A 17,468-nucleotide genomic window follows, 5' to 3' on the forward strand; every position below is an offset into this window, starting at 1 on the left:
TGGTTGTCCTAAAGGAAGGGGACATGAGTTGCGGTTTTTACAGTTGATTCCCAAAACATCACACCCTCTCAAGAGACTGATTTTTAGTCACAACAAGCAACTTAGTTTAAATTCAATTGTTTGGTTACAGACAATGCATATATATAGGTCAGGTTATGGTCAGATTGTAGGTTGTTGGGAGATTAGTGTTCCGACTAGTCCTGCTCCCTTCAATCCCACCATCTATTGTTATTGACTACATTTTGTTTGACTGAATCATAGCTAGAGTTTGTCATTCTTTTACCGCTGACAGTTTGCCCTTTCTCTTTTGACGTCTTATTTTTGCCTCTGCTGCTTGTGCAAGAGTACAGCATTTAGTTGTCACTCATAACAAGGTTTCAAATCTGTCACCATGACTGACTAATCATAATTAATCTGTTATCTTGGGGGCTATTTGTGTCTAACAACTTTTTTCAAGAAACGGTTGCTCTCATTTAATGACTTGTATGACCTAATTTCTCATAAGTGCCCTATTTATTCACCATCTGGACTATAGGTTTGGCTGAAATGCAAATTGTGACACGTTGTGTTATGGCTTCATGAATGACGTGTTTTACTAACACATTAGTGGTCATGCAGGTGCGAGAATTGACAGGGACACTTAGGCATGCTGGCCGAGTTCCCTTGAAGATCAAATTGTATTTGTCACATGCACCGAATACAATGGGTATGGACTTAACCGTGAAATGCTTGCATACAAGCCCTTCCCAACGATGCTGAGATAATACAAATAAAATAAATAAATAGAGGAATAAATACACAAGAATGGAGCTATACGCAGGGAGTACCAGTACCAGATCAATGTGCAGGGGGTATGAGGTATTTTTGAGGTAGATATGCACATGAAGGCAGGGTAAAGTGACTAGGCATCAGGATAAATAATAATAATAAAGAACAGAGTAGCAGCAGAATATGATAAGTGTAAAAGTGTATGTGTGTGATATGGGGGGGGGGCTCAACTCATCCCAAACCATCTCAATTGGGTTGAGGTCGGGGGATTGTGGAGGCCAGGTCATCTGATGCAGCACTCATCACTCTCCTTCTTGGTCAAATAGCCCTTACACAGCCTGGAGGTGTGTTTTGGGTCATTGTCCTGTTGAAAAACAAATGATAGTCCCACTAAGCGCAAACCAGATAGGACGGCGTATCGCTGCAGAATGCTGTGGTAGCCATGCTGGTTAAGTGTGCCTTGAATTCTAAATAAATCACAGACAGTGTCACCAGCAAAGCACCATCACACCACCTCCTCCATGCTTCACGGTGTGAACCACACATGCGGAGATCATCCGTTCACCTACTCTGCGTCTCACAAAGACACGGCGGTTGGAACCAAAAATCTAAAATTTGGACTCATCAGACCAAAGGACAGATTTCCACCGGTCTAATGTCCATTGCTCGTGTTTCTTGGCCCAAGCAAGTCTCTTCTTATTATTGGTGTCCTTTAGTAGTGGTTTCTTTGCAGAAATTCGACCATGAAGGCCTGATTCACGCAGTCTCCTCTGAACCGTTGATGTTGAGATGTGTCTTGAACTCTGACGCATTTATTTGGGCTCCAATTTCTGAGGCTGGTAACTCGAATGAACTTATCCTCTGCAGCAGAGGTAACTCTGGGTCTTTCTTTCCTGTGGTGGTCCTCATGAGAGCCAGTTTCATCATAACGCTTGATGGTTTTTGCAACTGCACTTGAAGAAACTTTCAAAGTTCTTGAAATGTTCCGTATTGACTGACCTTCATGTCTTAAAGTAATGATGGACTGTCGTTTCTCTTTGCTTATTTGAGCTATTCTTGTCATAAAATGGACTTGGTCTTTTACCAAATAGGGCTATCTTACATTTACATTACATTTTAGTCATTTAGCAGACGCTCTTATCCAGAGCGACTTACAGTTAGTGAATACATATTAATATTATTATTATTTTATACAATTGGCCCCCCGTGGGAATCGAACCCACAACCCTGGCGTTGCAAACGCCATGCTCTATCAACTGAGCTACATCCCTGCCGGCCATTCCCTCCCCTACCCTGGGCGACTTGTGCGCCGCCCATGAGTCTCCCGGTCGCGGCCGGCTGCGACAGAGCCTGGATTCGAACCAGGATCTCTAGTGGCACAGTTAGCACTGCGATGCAGTGCCTTAGACCACTGCGCCACTCAGTGGTCTAACATAATCTTCTGTATACCACCCCTACCTTGTCACAACACAACTGATTGGTTCAAACACATTAAGAAGGAAAGACATTCCACAAATAAACTTTTAACAAGGCACACCTGTTAATTGAAATGCATTCCAGGTGACTACCCCATGAAGCTGGTTGAGAGAATGCCAAGAGTGTGCAAAGCTGTCAAGGCAAAGGGTGGCTGCTTTGAAAAATCTAAAATATATATAGATTTGTTTAACACTTTTTGGTTACTACATGATTCCATATGTGTTATTTCATAGTTTTGATGTCTTCACTATTATTCTACAATGTAGAAAATAGGAAAAATAAAGAAAAACCCTTGAATGAGTAGGTGTGTCCAAACTTTTGACTCGTACTGTAAATATGAGGGGAAGAGAATGTTGACAGGCTTTATGCTAGGGGGAAGCTTTAGACTTACCTGTATAATTTTCAGGCACCATGATGTCTTGTCTACCCAATCGTATTTTACTGTAAGCCTAAGTATCATACCAAATCCCTTAATTTGGGAAGGGAGTGTTTCAATAGGACTGATCAGGGAAGTTGGATGAGAATGACCGTTCTAGATTCTACCCTCATAAGAAAGATGGGTCAGCATGTCCAGTATTTTGCCCACTATCAACTTCGGCCCATGATGCAACGCTGTTGGAATGTTCCCTCTTGAATGTGGAATGCCGCAAGAGGAGGCCATAGGGCCACTGCTATCTCAATGGCTTATTGTCTTCCTCTGAGTCTGGTGGGCCTCGCCTGTGTCCTACAGAAACTCCAAGGAATGCCATCCCTCTCTCTATGAGCTGTGTTGCGCCCCTAAAGGTCAGCCCCTGGCCTGGTACAGCTTCCTATCCAGCCGCTTGTATGGCCTACATGTCATCCTGCAGACAATCATTTGACTAACATGCAAAGGAATGTAGCCCAGTAGCTAGATCTGTTTAGTGCTTCAGTGAACTCCACTGACATTTGTTGTCATGCCATACTTGTTTGTAATGGAATTGTGCTGAGACTAAAATGTTTCACTTGAACAAAAACCATTGATTTCAAAGTTTCACAAACCATACAATTCTGCACAAGGACTACTTTCAGAGACAGCCATGTATGCATTAATGAACTCAGTATACAATCAATTTGACTTTATTTTTACCAATCTAACTACATAACAACAATGGTCATTTATTTGAATGGTACATTTCTATTGAAAAACTGGGTAAATCAAGATGTTGCCTAGGCCTATTCACAACAGGGTTTTCGTTAGGAAAATGTGGTGCTGGACATTTGACCTCAGCATTTTAATTTAATGGACATTTGAGAATTCTATCGGACCCATATGAATTGGGTGTGTAACCTGATTAGGACGTCCACCCATGGTGCTCAGAATGAAAAGTTTATCTATTCTATTGGTCAGCTTGTCGTTCTGTTCCGAGAAAGAAGTAGCCTATTCCAAACAGACTCTGGGACAGTTGTGGGACGATAGAACCCAAATTCACTAGTAGGCCTAGGCTACATAGCAGGTCAGCACGTTTAGCTTAAAATGTTGGTAAACTATTATTTCAGCAATGCGCACAAGGCAGTAGGCTACGCACAAATGTTTGTTCCATTATGCAATTAGCGGAAAACCCAGTTGTCAAAAATGCACCTCACATGCAAGCGATTTCATGTGACTGAGATTAAAACATCAATTTGAAATGTACAGGGGAGATCTAAAGATGCAACAACTAGCATGGGTTGCTAATATGACTAGGATTGTGCCTTTTGGTTACTGGACAATGAAATAAAATGTATTTTAAACCAATAGAACATGAGAGAAATAGGCTACTGGTTTCAATGGCATATGGGAGTCTTTATAAAATAATACTAAGCTATATGGAATTGTTTTAAGAAGGTCATACCAAGGATCATTTTGCTATTTGATTTGGAATTTTAAGACCCTTTGAAGTATCCCCCCAAATATTTTTTACAAACGCATTGAATAACAGATTCACTACATGGACTAAGATAAGGCTAGGCAAATCCCCGCCTTATCTTAGCTCATTGGTCACCATAGCAGCACCCACCCGTAGTCTGCGCTCCAGCAGGTATATCTCACTGGTCATTCCCAAAGCCAACACCTCCGTTGGCCGCCATTCCTTCCAGTTCTCTGCTGCCAATGACTGGAACGAATTGCAAAAATCTCTGAAGCTGGAGACTCTTATCTCCCTCAATAACTTTAAGCATCAGTTGTCAGAGCACCTTACCGATCACTGCACCTGTACACAGCCCATCTGAAATTAGCCCACCCAACTACCTCATCCCTATATTGTTATTTATTTTGCTCTTTTGCACCCCAGTATCTCTATTTGCACATAATCTCTTGCACATCTAGCATTCCAGTGTTAATACTATTGTAATTATTCTGCACTATAGCCTATTTATTGCCTTACCTCCATAACTTGCTACATTTGCACACACTGTATATATATTTTCTGTTGTATTTTTGACTTTATGTTTTTTTACCCCATATGTAACTCTGTGTTGTTTTTATTGCACTGCTTTGCTTTATCTTGGCCAGGTCGCAGTTGTAAATGAGAACCTGTTCTCAACTGGTTTACCTGGTTAAATAAAGGTTAAATAAATAAAATAAAAATAAAATGGAACAACAGTTAGTCCCCTCAAAAAATTCAGAAGGATGTTTGTTCTGAAGTGTCTGTCCTATATCTTAGAGATATCAGGAAACATGTTTTATTTTTTTATTTTACATGTATTTAACCCCTTATTATTGGCACTAAACAATCTCCGTATATACTTACATTTAAAAAAAAATCAGCTGGTACCGAGGGACCTTCAGACGAGTGTTGTGAGGCTTGTGGGCGCCCTAGAGCAAAACAGCCGACATGTTTGTGAGAGTCTCATCTTTCCATAGAGGGGTCATAATAGTTTTAGGCCAAACCATTCGGAAGCTACAGGCAATTTTGTGAGAAGACCGATTTTTGTGATGTCTCAGGGTCTGACAAACACTGCTCTAGCTCTGTCACCTTTCAACACAGATGCGGAAGTGCGACATAGGCGGATGCGGTGGATTGAGACGGATCCAATGCAAAAAAACATATCTCTAGCTTAAACTGACAGATTTTTATGCTGACATCAACCTAAGGGGGGTTTAACTATTGAGATTTTAAAAATGCTCTTATGCACAATTTAACCAGACGCTCTAGAAAGAGCTCTCCATAGTGACTGCAGCAGCCCATTCATTCAACTTCCTAGCCACTGCTCCAAAACCGCCAAAAAAAAGCCAGACTACGGTTTGCAACTGCACATGGGGACAAATATTGTATTTTTTGGAGAAATGTCCTCTGGTCTGATGAAACAAAAATAGAACTGTTTGGCCATAATGACCATTGTTATGTTTGGAAGAAAAAGGGGGTACCTTGCAAGCTGAAGAACACCATCCCAACTGTGAAGGACGGGGGTGGCAGCATCATGCTGTGGGGGTGCTTTGCTGCAGGAAGGACTGGTGCACTTCACAAAATAAATGGCATCATGAGGAAGGAAATTATGTGGATATATTGAAGCAACATCTCAAGACATCAGTCAGGAAGTTAAAGCTTGGTCGCAAATGGGTCTTCCAAATGGACAATGACCCCAAGCATACTTCCAAAGTTGTGGCAAAATGGCTTAAGGATAACAAAGTCAAGGTATTGGAGTGGCCATCACAAAGCCCTGACCTCAATCCTATAGAAAATGTGTGGGCAGAACTGAAAAAGCGTGTGCGAGCAAGGAGGCCTACAAACCTGACTGTTACACCAGCTCTGTCAGGAGGAATGGGCCAAAATTCACCCAACTTATTGTGGGAAGCTTGTGGAAGGCTACATTTGACCCAAGTTAAACAATTTAAAGGCAAATACTAATTGAGTGTATGTAAACTTCTGACCCACTGGGAATGTGAAGAAAGAAATAAAAGCTGAAATAAATCATTCTCTCTACTATTATTCTGACGTTTCACATTCTTAAAATGAAGTGGTGATCCTAACTGACCTAAGACAGGGGACTTTTACTAGGATTAAATGTCAGGAATTGTGAAAAACTGAGTTTAAATGTGTTCGGCTAAGGTTTATGTAAACTTCCGACTTCAACTTTAAATATATATATATATATATATATATATATATATATACAGTGGGGGAAAAAAGTATTTAGTCAGCCACCAATTGTGCAAGTTCTCCCACTTAAAAAGATGAGAGGGCCTGTAATTTTTATCATAGGTACACGTCAACTATGACAGACAAAATTAGATTTTTTTTTCTCCAGAAAATCACATTGTAGGATTTTTAATGAATTTATTTGCAAATTATGGTGGAAAATAAGTATTTGGTCAATAACAAAAGTTTCTCAATACTTTGTTATATACCCTTTGTTGGCAATGACACAGGTCAAAAGTTTTCTGTAAGTCTTCACAAGGTTTTCACACACTGTTGCTGGTATTTTGGCCCATTCCTCCATGCAGATCTCCTCTAGAGCAGTGATGTTTTGGGGCTGTCGCTGGGCAACACGGACTTTCAACTCCCTCCAAAGATTTTCTATGGGGTTGAGATCTGGAGACTGACTAGGCCACTCCAGGACCTTGAAATGCTTCTTACGGAGCCACTCCTTAGTTGCCCTGGCTGTGTGTTTCGGGTCGTTGTCATGCTGGAAGACCCAGCCACGACCCATCTTCAATGCTCTTACTGAGGGAAGGAGGTTGTTGGCCAAGATCTTGCGATACATGGCCCCATCCATCCTCCCCTCAATACGGTGCAGTCGTCCTGTCCCCTTTGGCAGAAAAACAGCCCCAAAGCATGATGTTTCCACCCCCATGCTTCACAGTAGGTATGGTGTTCTTTGGATGCAACTCAGCATTCTTTGTCCTCCAAACACGACGAGTTGAGTTTTTACCAAAAAGTTCTATTTTGGTTTCATCTGACCATATGACATTCTCCCAATCCTCTTCTGGATCATCCAAATGCACTCTAGCAAACTTCAGACGGGCCTGGACATGTACTGGCTTAAGCAGGGGGACACGTCTGGCACTGCAGGATTTGAGTCCCTGGCGACGTAGTGTGTTACTGATGGTAGGCTTTGTTACTTTGGTCCCAGCTCTCTGCAGGTCATTCACTAGGTCCCCCCGTGTGGTTCTGGGATTTTTGCTCACCGTTCTTGTGATCATTTTGACCCCATGGTTACGGCAGAGGGAGATTATCAGTGGTCTTGTATGTCTTCCATTTCCTAATAATTGCTCCCACAGTTGATTTCTTCAAACCAAGCTGCTTACCTATTGCAGATTCAGTCTTCCCAGCCTGGTGCAGGTCTACAATTTTGTTTCTGGTGTCCTTTGACAGCTCTTTGGTCTTGGCCATAGTGGAGTTTGGAGTGTGACTGTTTGAGGTTGTGGACAGGTGTCTTTTATACTGATAACAAGTTCAAACAGGTGCCATTAATACAGGTAACGAGTGGAGGACAGAGGAGCCTCTTAAAGAAGAAGTTGCAGGTCTGTGAGAGCCAGAAATCTTGCTTGTTTGTAGGTGACCAAATACTTATTTTCCACCATAATTTGCAAATAAATTCATTAAAAATCCTACAATGTGATTTTCTGGATTTTTTCTCTCTCATTTTGTCTGTCATAGTTGACGTGTACCTATGAGGAAAATTACAGGCCTCTCTCATCTTTTTAAGTGGGAGAACTTGCACAATTGGTGGCTGACTAAATACTTTTTTCCCCCACTGTAAGTATTTGATACATCAGAAAAGCAGAACTTAATATTTGGTACAGAAACCTTTGTTTGCAATTACAGAGATCATACGTTTCCTGCACACACTGCAGCAGGGATTTTGGCCCACTCCTCCATACAGACCTTCTCCAGATCCTTCAGGTTTCATGGCTGTCGCTGGGCAATACAGACTTTCAGCTCCCTCAAAAGATTTTCTATTGGGTTCAGGTCTGGAGACTGGCTTAGGCCACTCCAGGACCTTGAGATGCTTCTTACGGAGCCACTCCTTAGTTGCCCTGGCTGTGTGTTTCGGGTCGTTGCCATGCTGGAAGACCCAGCCACGACCCATCTTCAATGCTCTTACTGAGGGAAGGAGGTTGTTGGCCAAGATCTCGCGATACATGGCCCCATCCATCCTCCCCTCAATACGGTGCAGTCGTCCTGTCCCCTTTGCAGAAAAGCATCCCCAAAGAATGATGTTTCCACCTCCATGGTTCACGGTTGGGATGGTGTTCTTGGGGTTGTACTCATCCTTCTTCTTCCTCCAAACACGGCGAGTGGAGTTTAGACCAAAAAGCTCTCTTTTTGTCTCATCAGACCACATGACCTTCTCCCATTCCTCCTCTGGATCATCCAGGTGGTCATTGGCAAACTTCAGACGGGCCTGGACATGCGCTGGCTTGAGCAGTGGGACCTTACGTGCGCTGCAGGATTTTAATCCATGACGGCGTAGTGTGTTACTAATGGTTTTCTTTGAGACTGTGGTCCCAGCTCTCTTCAGGTCATTGACCAGGTCCTGCCGTGTAGTTCTGGGCTGATCCCTCACCTTCCTCATGATCATTGATGCCCCACGAGGTGAGATCTTGCATGGAGCCCCAGACCGAGGGTGATTGACCGTCATCTTGAACTTCTTCCATTTTCTAATAATTGCGCCAACAGTTGTTGCCTTCTCACCAAGCTGCTTGCCTATTGTCCTGTAGCCCATCCCAGCCTTGTGCAGGTTTACAATTTTATCCCTGATGTCCTTACACAGCTCTCTGGTCTTGGCCATTGTGGAGAGGTTGGAGTCTGTTTGATTGAGTTTGTGGACAGGTGTCTTTTATACAGGTAACGAGTTCAAACAGGTGCAGTTAATACAGGTAATGAGTGGAGAACAGGAGGGCTTCTTAAAGAAAAACTAACAGGTCTGTGAGAGCCGGAATTCTTACTGGTTGGTAGGTGATCAAATACTTATGTCATGCAATAAAATGCAAATTAATTACTTAAAAATCACACAATGTGATTTTCTGGATTTTTGTTTTAGATTCCGTCTCTCACAGTTGAAGTGTACCTATGATAAAAATTACAGAACTCTACATGCTTTATAAGTAGGAAAACCTGCAAAATCGGCAGTGTATCAAATACTTGTTCTCCCCACTATATGTGTTTGGGTAAAAATAAAAAATGTGTTTTATTCTATAAACTACTGACAATACTTCTCCCAAATTCCCCCCAAAAATATTGTCATTTAGAGCATTTATTTGCAGAAAATGACAACTGGTCAAAATAACAAAGTTGCAGTGTTGTCAGACCTCGAATAATGCAAAGAAAATAAGTTCATGTTCATAAAAAACAAAAACACAATAGCAATATTTTAACTTAGGAAGAGTTCAGAAATCAATATTTGGTGGAATAACCCTGATTTTCAATCACAGCTTTCATCCTTCTTGGCATGCTCTCCACCAGTCTTTCACATTGATGTTGGGTGACTTTATGCCACTCCTGGCTCAAAAATTCAAGCAGCTCGGCTTTGTTTGATTGCTTGTGACCATCCATCTTCCTCTTGATCACATTCCAGAAGTTTCAATGGGGTTCAGGTCTGGAGATTGGGCTGGCCATGACATGGTCATGATCTGGTGGTCCTCCATCCACACCTTGATTGACCTGGCTGTGTGGCAAGGCGCATTGTCCTGCTGGAAAAAACAATCCTCAGAGTTGGGGAACAATGTCAGAGCAAAAGGAAGCAAGTTTTCTTCCAGGACAACCTTGTACGTGTCTTGATTCATGCGTCCTTCACAAAGACAAATCTGCCCGATTCCAGCCTTGCTGAAGCACCGCCATATCATCACCGATCTTCCACCAAATTTCACACTGTGGCTTGTAGGCCTCTCCAGGTCTCTGTCTAACCATTAGACGACCAGGTGTTGGGCAAAGCTGAAAATTGGACTCATCAGAGAAGATGACCTTACTCCAGTCCTCTACGGTCCAATCCTTATGGTCTTTTGCAAACCTCAGCCTGGCTCTTCTTTGCTTATCATTGATGAAGGGCTTTTTTCTAGCTTTACACGACTTCAGCCCTGCCCCTAGGAGCCTGTTTCGAACCGTCCTCGCCGTGCACTTCACCCCAGCTGCCGTTTGCCATTATTTTTGTAGGTCACTTGATGTCATCCTACTGTTGTTGAGTGACATTCGAATGAGTTGGCGGTCATCCCGGTCAGTAGAGAGTCGTTTTCGCCCTCTGCTGGTCTGTAGCTTTGTTGTCCCCAATGTCTGCTGCTTGACCTGGTTCTTATGAACCGCCGTCTTTGAAATTTTAAGGATGGAAGCAACCTGACGCTCACTGTATCCCTCTGCCAGTAAAGCCAGAATTGAACCCTTCTTTCCCTCACTCAAAACTTTCCTTTTCAACTCTTTTGGCATGGTCAATATTATTTTTTTTAAATTAATATTACTTTTGAGCTACTATTAGCACTGTTTTTGCCATCCAGCTGGTCCTATTGCAAGAGGATAGTGATGACCACAGCAGTGGTTTTTATACTTTTCCTCGTTAAATAAGATTTTGTTCATGTGATCACCTAATCAGTACCTAATTCAGTAGAATGAGGTGTGCCTGTGTTGGAATTCAACAGACACTGGAATGGAATGGCTGTCATACATGTAGAGATGCTGATTTAAGAAAAATGTGCAGTGGTCTCTTAATTTTTTCCACAGCTGTATATACCTTATACATACATGTATGTGTATGTATGTATATATGTGTGTGTGTATATATATATATATATGTGGTCCTCTGTAGCTCAGCTGGTAGAGCACGGCGCTTGTAACGCCAAGGTAGTGGGTTCGATCCCCGGGACCACCCATACACAAAAATGTATGCACGCATGACTGTAAGTCGCTTTGGATAAAAGCGTCTGCTAAATGGCATATTAATATTAATATATATATATATATATATATATATATATATATATATATATATATATCTATATCTATATAGATCGATTCATGTATATGCTGTGCCTTCAGAAAGTATTCATACCCCTTTACTTATTCCACATTTTGTTGTTACAGCCTGAATTCAAAATTGATTAAATCGTTTTTTTTCTCTCACCCATCTACACACAATACCCAATAATGACAAAGTGAAAACAGGTTTTTAGAATATTTTGTACATTTATTGAAAATGAAATACAGAAATATCTCATTTACACAAGTATTCATACCCCTGAGTCAATACATGTTAGAATCACATTTGGCAGCTATTACAGCTGTAAGTATGTAAGAGATTTGAACACCAGGATTGTACAATATTTGCACAATATATATATATATATATATATATATATATATATATATATATATTATTTTATTTTTTTTAATTCTTCAAGCTCTGTCAGGTTGGTTGTTGATCATTGCTAGACAGCCATTTTAAAGTCTTGCCATAGATGTTCAAGTAGATTTAAGTCAAAACTGTAACTAGGCCACTCAGGAACATTCAATGTCATCTTGGTAAGCAACTCAACTGTATATTTGGCCTTGTGTTTTAGGTTATTGTCCTGCTGAAAGGTGAATTCATCTCCCAGTCTCTGGTGGAAAGCAGACTGAACCAGGTTTTCCTCTAGGATTTTGCCTGTGCTTAGCTCCATTCCGTTTCTTTGTTATCCTGAAAAACTCACCAGTCCTTAACGATTACAAGCATACCCATAACACGATGCAGCCAGCACTATGCTTGAACATATGGAGAGTGGTACTCATTAACGTGTTGTATTGGATTTGCCCCAAACATAACACATTTTTTGCCGTATTACTTTAGTGTCTTGTTGCAAACAGGATGTATGTTTTGGAATATTTCATATCATTGGCCTGCAGTAGCTAAAGCTTAATAATAGCCACACCATACCAAACCTTCACAAATGTTTCTAAACTTTATTAGGGTAATATCAAAAGTAAGTCAAGCCATTTGTTTGTAGGGAAAATACGAGGAAAAGGGTAAATGTAAACCAGATTTAAAAAATGCACTACCCTCCCCTGTGTGCCCCAAAAAACCACACAACCCTCCCATTTTTGGACCCCCCCCCACCCCCAGTACATTTCTATCTGTCCCTAAGTGTGAAACATTTATTTTCCTTCCATAGCAGAGTTCACTTTCCTGCTTACTATTCAACTATGACATTGTGTGTGTGCTTTGTCAGTACCTGATACCACCTTCAACATGTATGTGTTTATTCCGTGGGTAGAGGGCTCTATGGCGTCATAGAGTAAGCCTATATGCTTCCTATATCACAACTGTAGGTTGATAACTGTGTTTTTTTTCTTCATGCTGTTTGTTTTATTATTGATGAGAGAGGGAGTGCGAGAACAGAACAGTACAGTCGTGGTCCAAAGTTTTGAGAATGACACAAGTATTGGTCTTCATAAAGTTTGCTGCTTCAGTGTTTTTAGATATTTTTGTCAGATGTTACTATGGTATACTGAAGTATAATTACAAGTATTCCATAAGTGTCAATGGCTTTTATTGACAATTACATTACGTTTATGCAAAGAGTCAATATTTGCAGTGTTGACCCTTCTTTTTCAAGACCTCTGCAATCCGCCCTGGCATGCTGTCAATTAACTTCTGGGCCACATCCTGAATGATGGCAGCCCATTCCTGCATAATCAATGCTTGGTGTTTGTCAGAATTTGTGGGGTTTTGTTTGTCCACCCGCCTCTTGAGGATTGACCACAACTTCTCAATGAGATTAAGGTCTGGGGAGTTTCCTGGCCATGGACCCAAAATTTCAATGTTTTGTTCCCCGAGCCACTTAGTTATCACTTTTGCCTTATGGCAAAGTGCTCCATCATGCTGGAAAAGGCATTGGTCGTCACCAAACTGTTCTTGGATGGTTGGGAGAAGTTGCTCTCGGAGGACGTGTTGGTACCATGGCTGTGTTCTTAGGCAAAATTGTGAGTGAGCCCACTCCCTTGGCTGAGAAGCAACCCCACACATGAATGGTCTCAGGATGCTTTACTGTTGGCATGACACAGGACTGATGGTAGCGCTCACCTTGTCTTCTCCGGACAAGCTTTTTTCCGGATGCCCCAAACAATCGGAAAGGGGATTCATCAGAGAAAATGACTTTACCCCAGTCCTCAGCAGTCCAATCCCTGTACCTTTTGCAGAATATCAGTCTGTCCCTGATGTTTTTCCTGGAGAGAAGTGGCTTCCTCGCTGCCCTTGACACCAGGCCATCCTCCAAAAGTCTTCGCCTCACTGTGCGTGCAGATGCACTCACACCTGCCTGCTGCCATTCCTGAGCAAGCTCTGCACTGGTGGTGCCCCGATCCCGCAGCTGAATCAACTTTAGGAGACAGTCCTGGCACTTGCTGGACTTTCTTGGGCGCCCTGAATCCTTCTTCACAACAATTGAACCTCTCTCCTTGAAGTTCTTGATGATCCGATAAATGGTTGATTTAGGTGCAATCTTACTAGCAGCAATATCCTTGCCTGTGAAGCCCTTTTTGTGCAAAGCAATGATGACGGCACGTGTTTCCTTGCAGGTAACCATGGTTAACAGAGGAAGAACAATGATTTCAAGCACCACCCTCCTTTTAAAGCTTCCAGTCTGTTATTCTAACTCAATCAGCATGACAGAGTGATCTCCAGCCTTGTCTTCATCAACACAATCACCTGTGTTAACGAGAGAATCACTGACATGATGTCAGCTGGTCCTTTTGTGGCAGGGCTGAAATGCAGTGGAAATGTTTGTTGGGATTAAGTTCATTTTCATGGCAAAGAGGGGACTTTGCAATTAATTGCAATTCATCTGATCACTCTTCATAACATTCTGGAGTATATGCAAATTGCCATCATAAAAATTGAGGCAGCAGACTTTGTGAAAATTAATATTTGTGTCATTCTCAAAACTTTTGACCACGACTGTACATCAAGACTGACTTAAGGGAAACTGCTTGTGGGGCTCCAGAAAACATAATTATATGAGGGTGATTTCTTATCTGAAGGACATTTTAAAAACATAGCCACAGTAATCTTCCCCTCAGTCTGTGTTGTCAGGTTCCCTTAACGAGGAGGAGGAGTTATGGTACTATTTATTCTGGTCTGCTGGTGATGATGCCGCATCAATCCCTTGTTGTGTTTTCATAACCGTTAACATTTTATTACTCCACCTTTCCCGGAGATAGATCCCCACCTGATCCCCCCCTCCCTCTCTCTTTCTCCCCTCTCTCGCTCCCCCCCCCCCCCCTTTGAGTGGCGTGGCTGTGCATGTGCTTAGCAGTGGAATGATCTGCTATGCTGTGCTCTTCCCTACGGAACAGCACACAGTGTGAGATAATGACACAAATCCTTTACCAGGGCCAAGCTCTCTAATTACGCCTGCTCTTCTGGGGAGAGGACAGACAATATTAACCATCTGTTAACGTCCCACCCTCTAGAACTCAACCTGTTTTCATCCATTTCACCGTCCTTGTGCTCATGGACATCATGTATGTTCACTCCTCCGTAATCCTGTTTTTATGGTATTATGTCTTTGTTGTCGTCAATAAAGTCGAAGGCCCCACATTACCTATCATTGTAACTGGGATATAGAGGAGAGGAGATGGGAGTGCTTTATTTAACCCTTTCCCCATGTTCAATGCCCTCTTACATCAATGTTCAGCTGATCTACTACTATTAAAAACCTCTATGGTTGCTCTCTTTATGTAAAGTCCTTTATTTCACCTCTCCTCTCCATCTCTGTCTGTACAGAGGACGGACCCTCAGCTCCTGGCCCAGTTCTACTATGCTGATGAGGAGCTCAACCAGGTGGCCACAGAACTGGACAGCCTGGATGGCAGGAAGGACCCTCAGAGGTGTACGCTGCTGGTCAACCAGTTCAGATCATGTCAGGTAAGAATCTAAAGGGACTGACACTGGTTCATTTGAGTACCCTCAGAATAGGGCCACAATTCTCTAGCAGGTCTCTTATAGTTTCGTTTCACCATGTTTCTGATTTCTTTTACACTTCCATCTCCATAAATTAAGAAAAATCCATCACGGACATTTGATTTATGAGAGGTAATGCTGTAACCCAGTTTGGCAGAGAGCACTTAAAGTCCACCATGCCAAGCAAAGTGAATGAGAGTTGAAGTATTAGACGTTTGACCTCAAATGTTTAAAACTATGACAACAAACTCTACAACAGGGGAGTTTGAACTGCAAAAAGCCTGAGATTGGTTGGCTGATATGGTAGGGGTTGTACGATTGTCCCAGTAAGCATTGATTGGACGGGCCGTTAAATCAAGCCGCTTCACAGTGATAAGGGGAGATGAGGAGTCCCTGTGATTGCAAGCAGTTGATTATATCATCATGTTTTGATAGCCTTTTTCAGGTTGTGAGTTCCTTGTGTTCGTGATATCTAGGTCAGGAATGAAGGCTTGGATGAGTGCCTTTGGAATGATCAATGAAGTGGAGCTACTAGAGATTGGGTCTTGAAGTCAATCTCCACTTTTAAATACAGTGCATTCGGAAAGTATTCAGACCCCTTCACCTTTTCCCCATTTTGTTACGTTACAGCCTTATTCTAAAATGAATTAAGTAGTTTTTTCCCCCTCATCAATCTACACACAATACCCCATAATGACAAAGCAAAAACAGTTTTTTTTTTTGAAATTGTAGCAAATGTATTAAAAATAAAAACCGGAAATATCACATTTACATAAGTATTCAGACCCTTTACTCAGTACTTTTTGAAGCACCTTCGGCAGCGATTACAGCCTCGAGTCTTCTTGGGTATGACACTACAAGCTTGGCACACCTGTATTTGGGGAGTTTCTCCCATTCTTCTCTGCAGATCCTCTCAAGCTCTGTCAGGTTGGATGGGGAGTGTCGCTGCAGTGCTATTTTCAGGTCTCTACAGAGATGTTAGATCAGGTTCATGTCCGGGCTCTGGCTGAGCCACTCAAGGACATTCAGAGACTTGTCCCGATGCCACTCCTACGTTGTCTTGGCTGTGTGCTTAGGGTCGTTGTCTTGTTGGAAGGTGAACCTTCACCCCAGTCTGAGGTCCTGAGCACTCTGGAGAAGGTTTTCATCAAGGATCTCTCTCTACTTTGCTCCGTACATCTTTCCCTCGATCCTGACTAGTCACCCAGTCCCTGCCGCTGAAAAACATCCCCACAGCATGATGCTGCCACCACCATGCTTCATCGTAGGGATGGTATTGGCCAGGTGATGAGCAGTGCCTGATTTCCTCCAGATGTGACGCTTGGCATTCAGGCCAAAGAGTTCAATCTTGGTTTCATCAGACCAGAGAATATTGTTTCTCATGATCTGAGAGTCCTTTAGGTGCCTTTTGGCAAACTCCAAGCGGGCTGTCGTGCCTTTTACTGAGGAGTGGTTTCCGTCTGGCGACTCTACCATAAAGGCATGATTGGTGGAGTGCTGCAGAGATGGTTGTCCTTCTGGAAGGTTCTCCCATTTCCACAGAGGAACTCCGGAGCCCTGTCAGAGTGACCATCGGGTTCTTGGTCACCTCCCTGACCAAGGCCCTTCTCCCCTGATTTCTCAGTTTGGCCGGGCGGCCAGCTCTAGGAAGAGTCTTGGTGGTTCCAAACTTGATGGAGGCCACTGTGTTCTTGGGGACCGTCAATGCTGCAGAATTGTTTTGGTACCTTTCCCTAGATCTGTGCCTCGATGAACAGCGCCGGAGAAGATGGCTGCCGTTTTACAGCCCTCTAACCAATTGTACTATTATGTGTGTTTTTCCGCGTTATTTGTAATTTATTTTGTACATAATGTTTCTGCCATCGTCTCTTATAACCAAAAAGAGCTTCTGGATATCAGGACAGCGATTACTCACCTCGCATTGGACGAAGATTTTTTCTTCAACGAGGCGGCCGCGAAGGATATCCTACAAACACCCGACAAGGCCCAAATCCCCGTCATTCGCGTGAGGAAGAGACGGAGATATCGCGGACGCAGATCCGGGTGCCTTGTAAGGATCCGACGGCGAGCGAGTAAACTGCCTCTCCCATCAATCCTATTAGCCAACGTTCAAGCTTTTGAGAATAAAATGGACGATTTAAGATTACGGTTATCCTACCAACGGGACATTAAAAACTGTAATATCTTATGTTTCACGGAGTCGTGGCTGAACGACAACAATGATAACATTCAGCTAGCAGGCTATACGCTACATCGACAGGACAGAACGGCAGACTCTGGTAAGACAAGGGGTGGCGGTCTGTGTATATTTGTAAACAACAGCTGGTGCACAAAATCAAAAATACTAAGGAAGTCTC

The 17,468-nt window shown here is 42.6% G+C and overlaps 1 protein-coding gene across 1 annotated transcript in view; it reads left to right on the top strand.

Moving 5' to 3' along the window:
* The window catches only part of LOC311145745 (lateral signaling target protein 2 homolog), a gene marked incomplete at both ends in the record, with an annotated part of 52,576 nt that overhangs the window by 16,760 nt on the left and 18,348 nt on the right, over nucleotides 1-17,468 (top strand). The window contains one exon of the mRNA XM_084182031.1: nucleotides 14,935-15,075. Within this exon, the coding sequence (XP_084038157.1) occupies nucleotides 14,935-15,075 (141 nt within the window). The remainder of the gene's footprint in view (nucleotides 1-14,934; nucleotides 15,076-17,468) is intronic.

Source organism: Coregonus lavaretus (genome assembly GCF_964263955.1).
Source record: "Coregonus lavaretus genome assembly, chromosome: 18".
Classification (NCBI taxonomy): Eukaryota; Metazoa; Chordata; class Actinopteri; order Salmoniformes; family Salmonidae; genus Coregonus; species Coregonus lavaretus.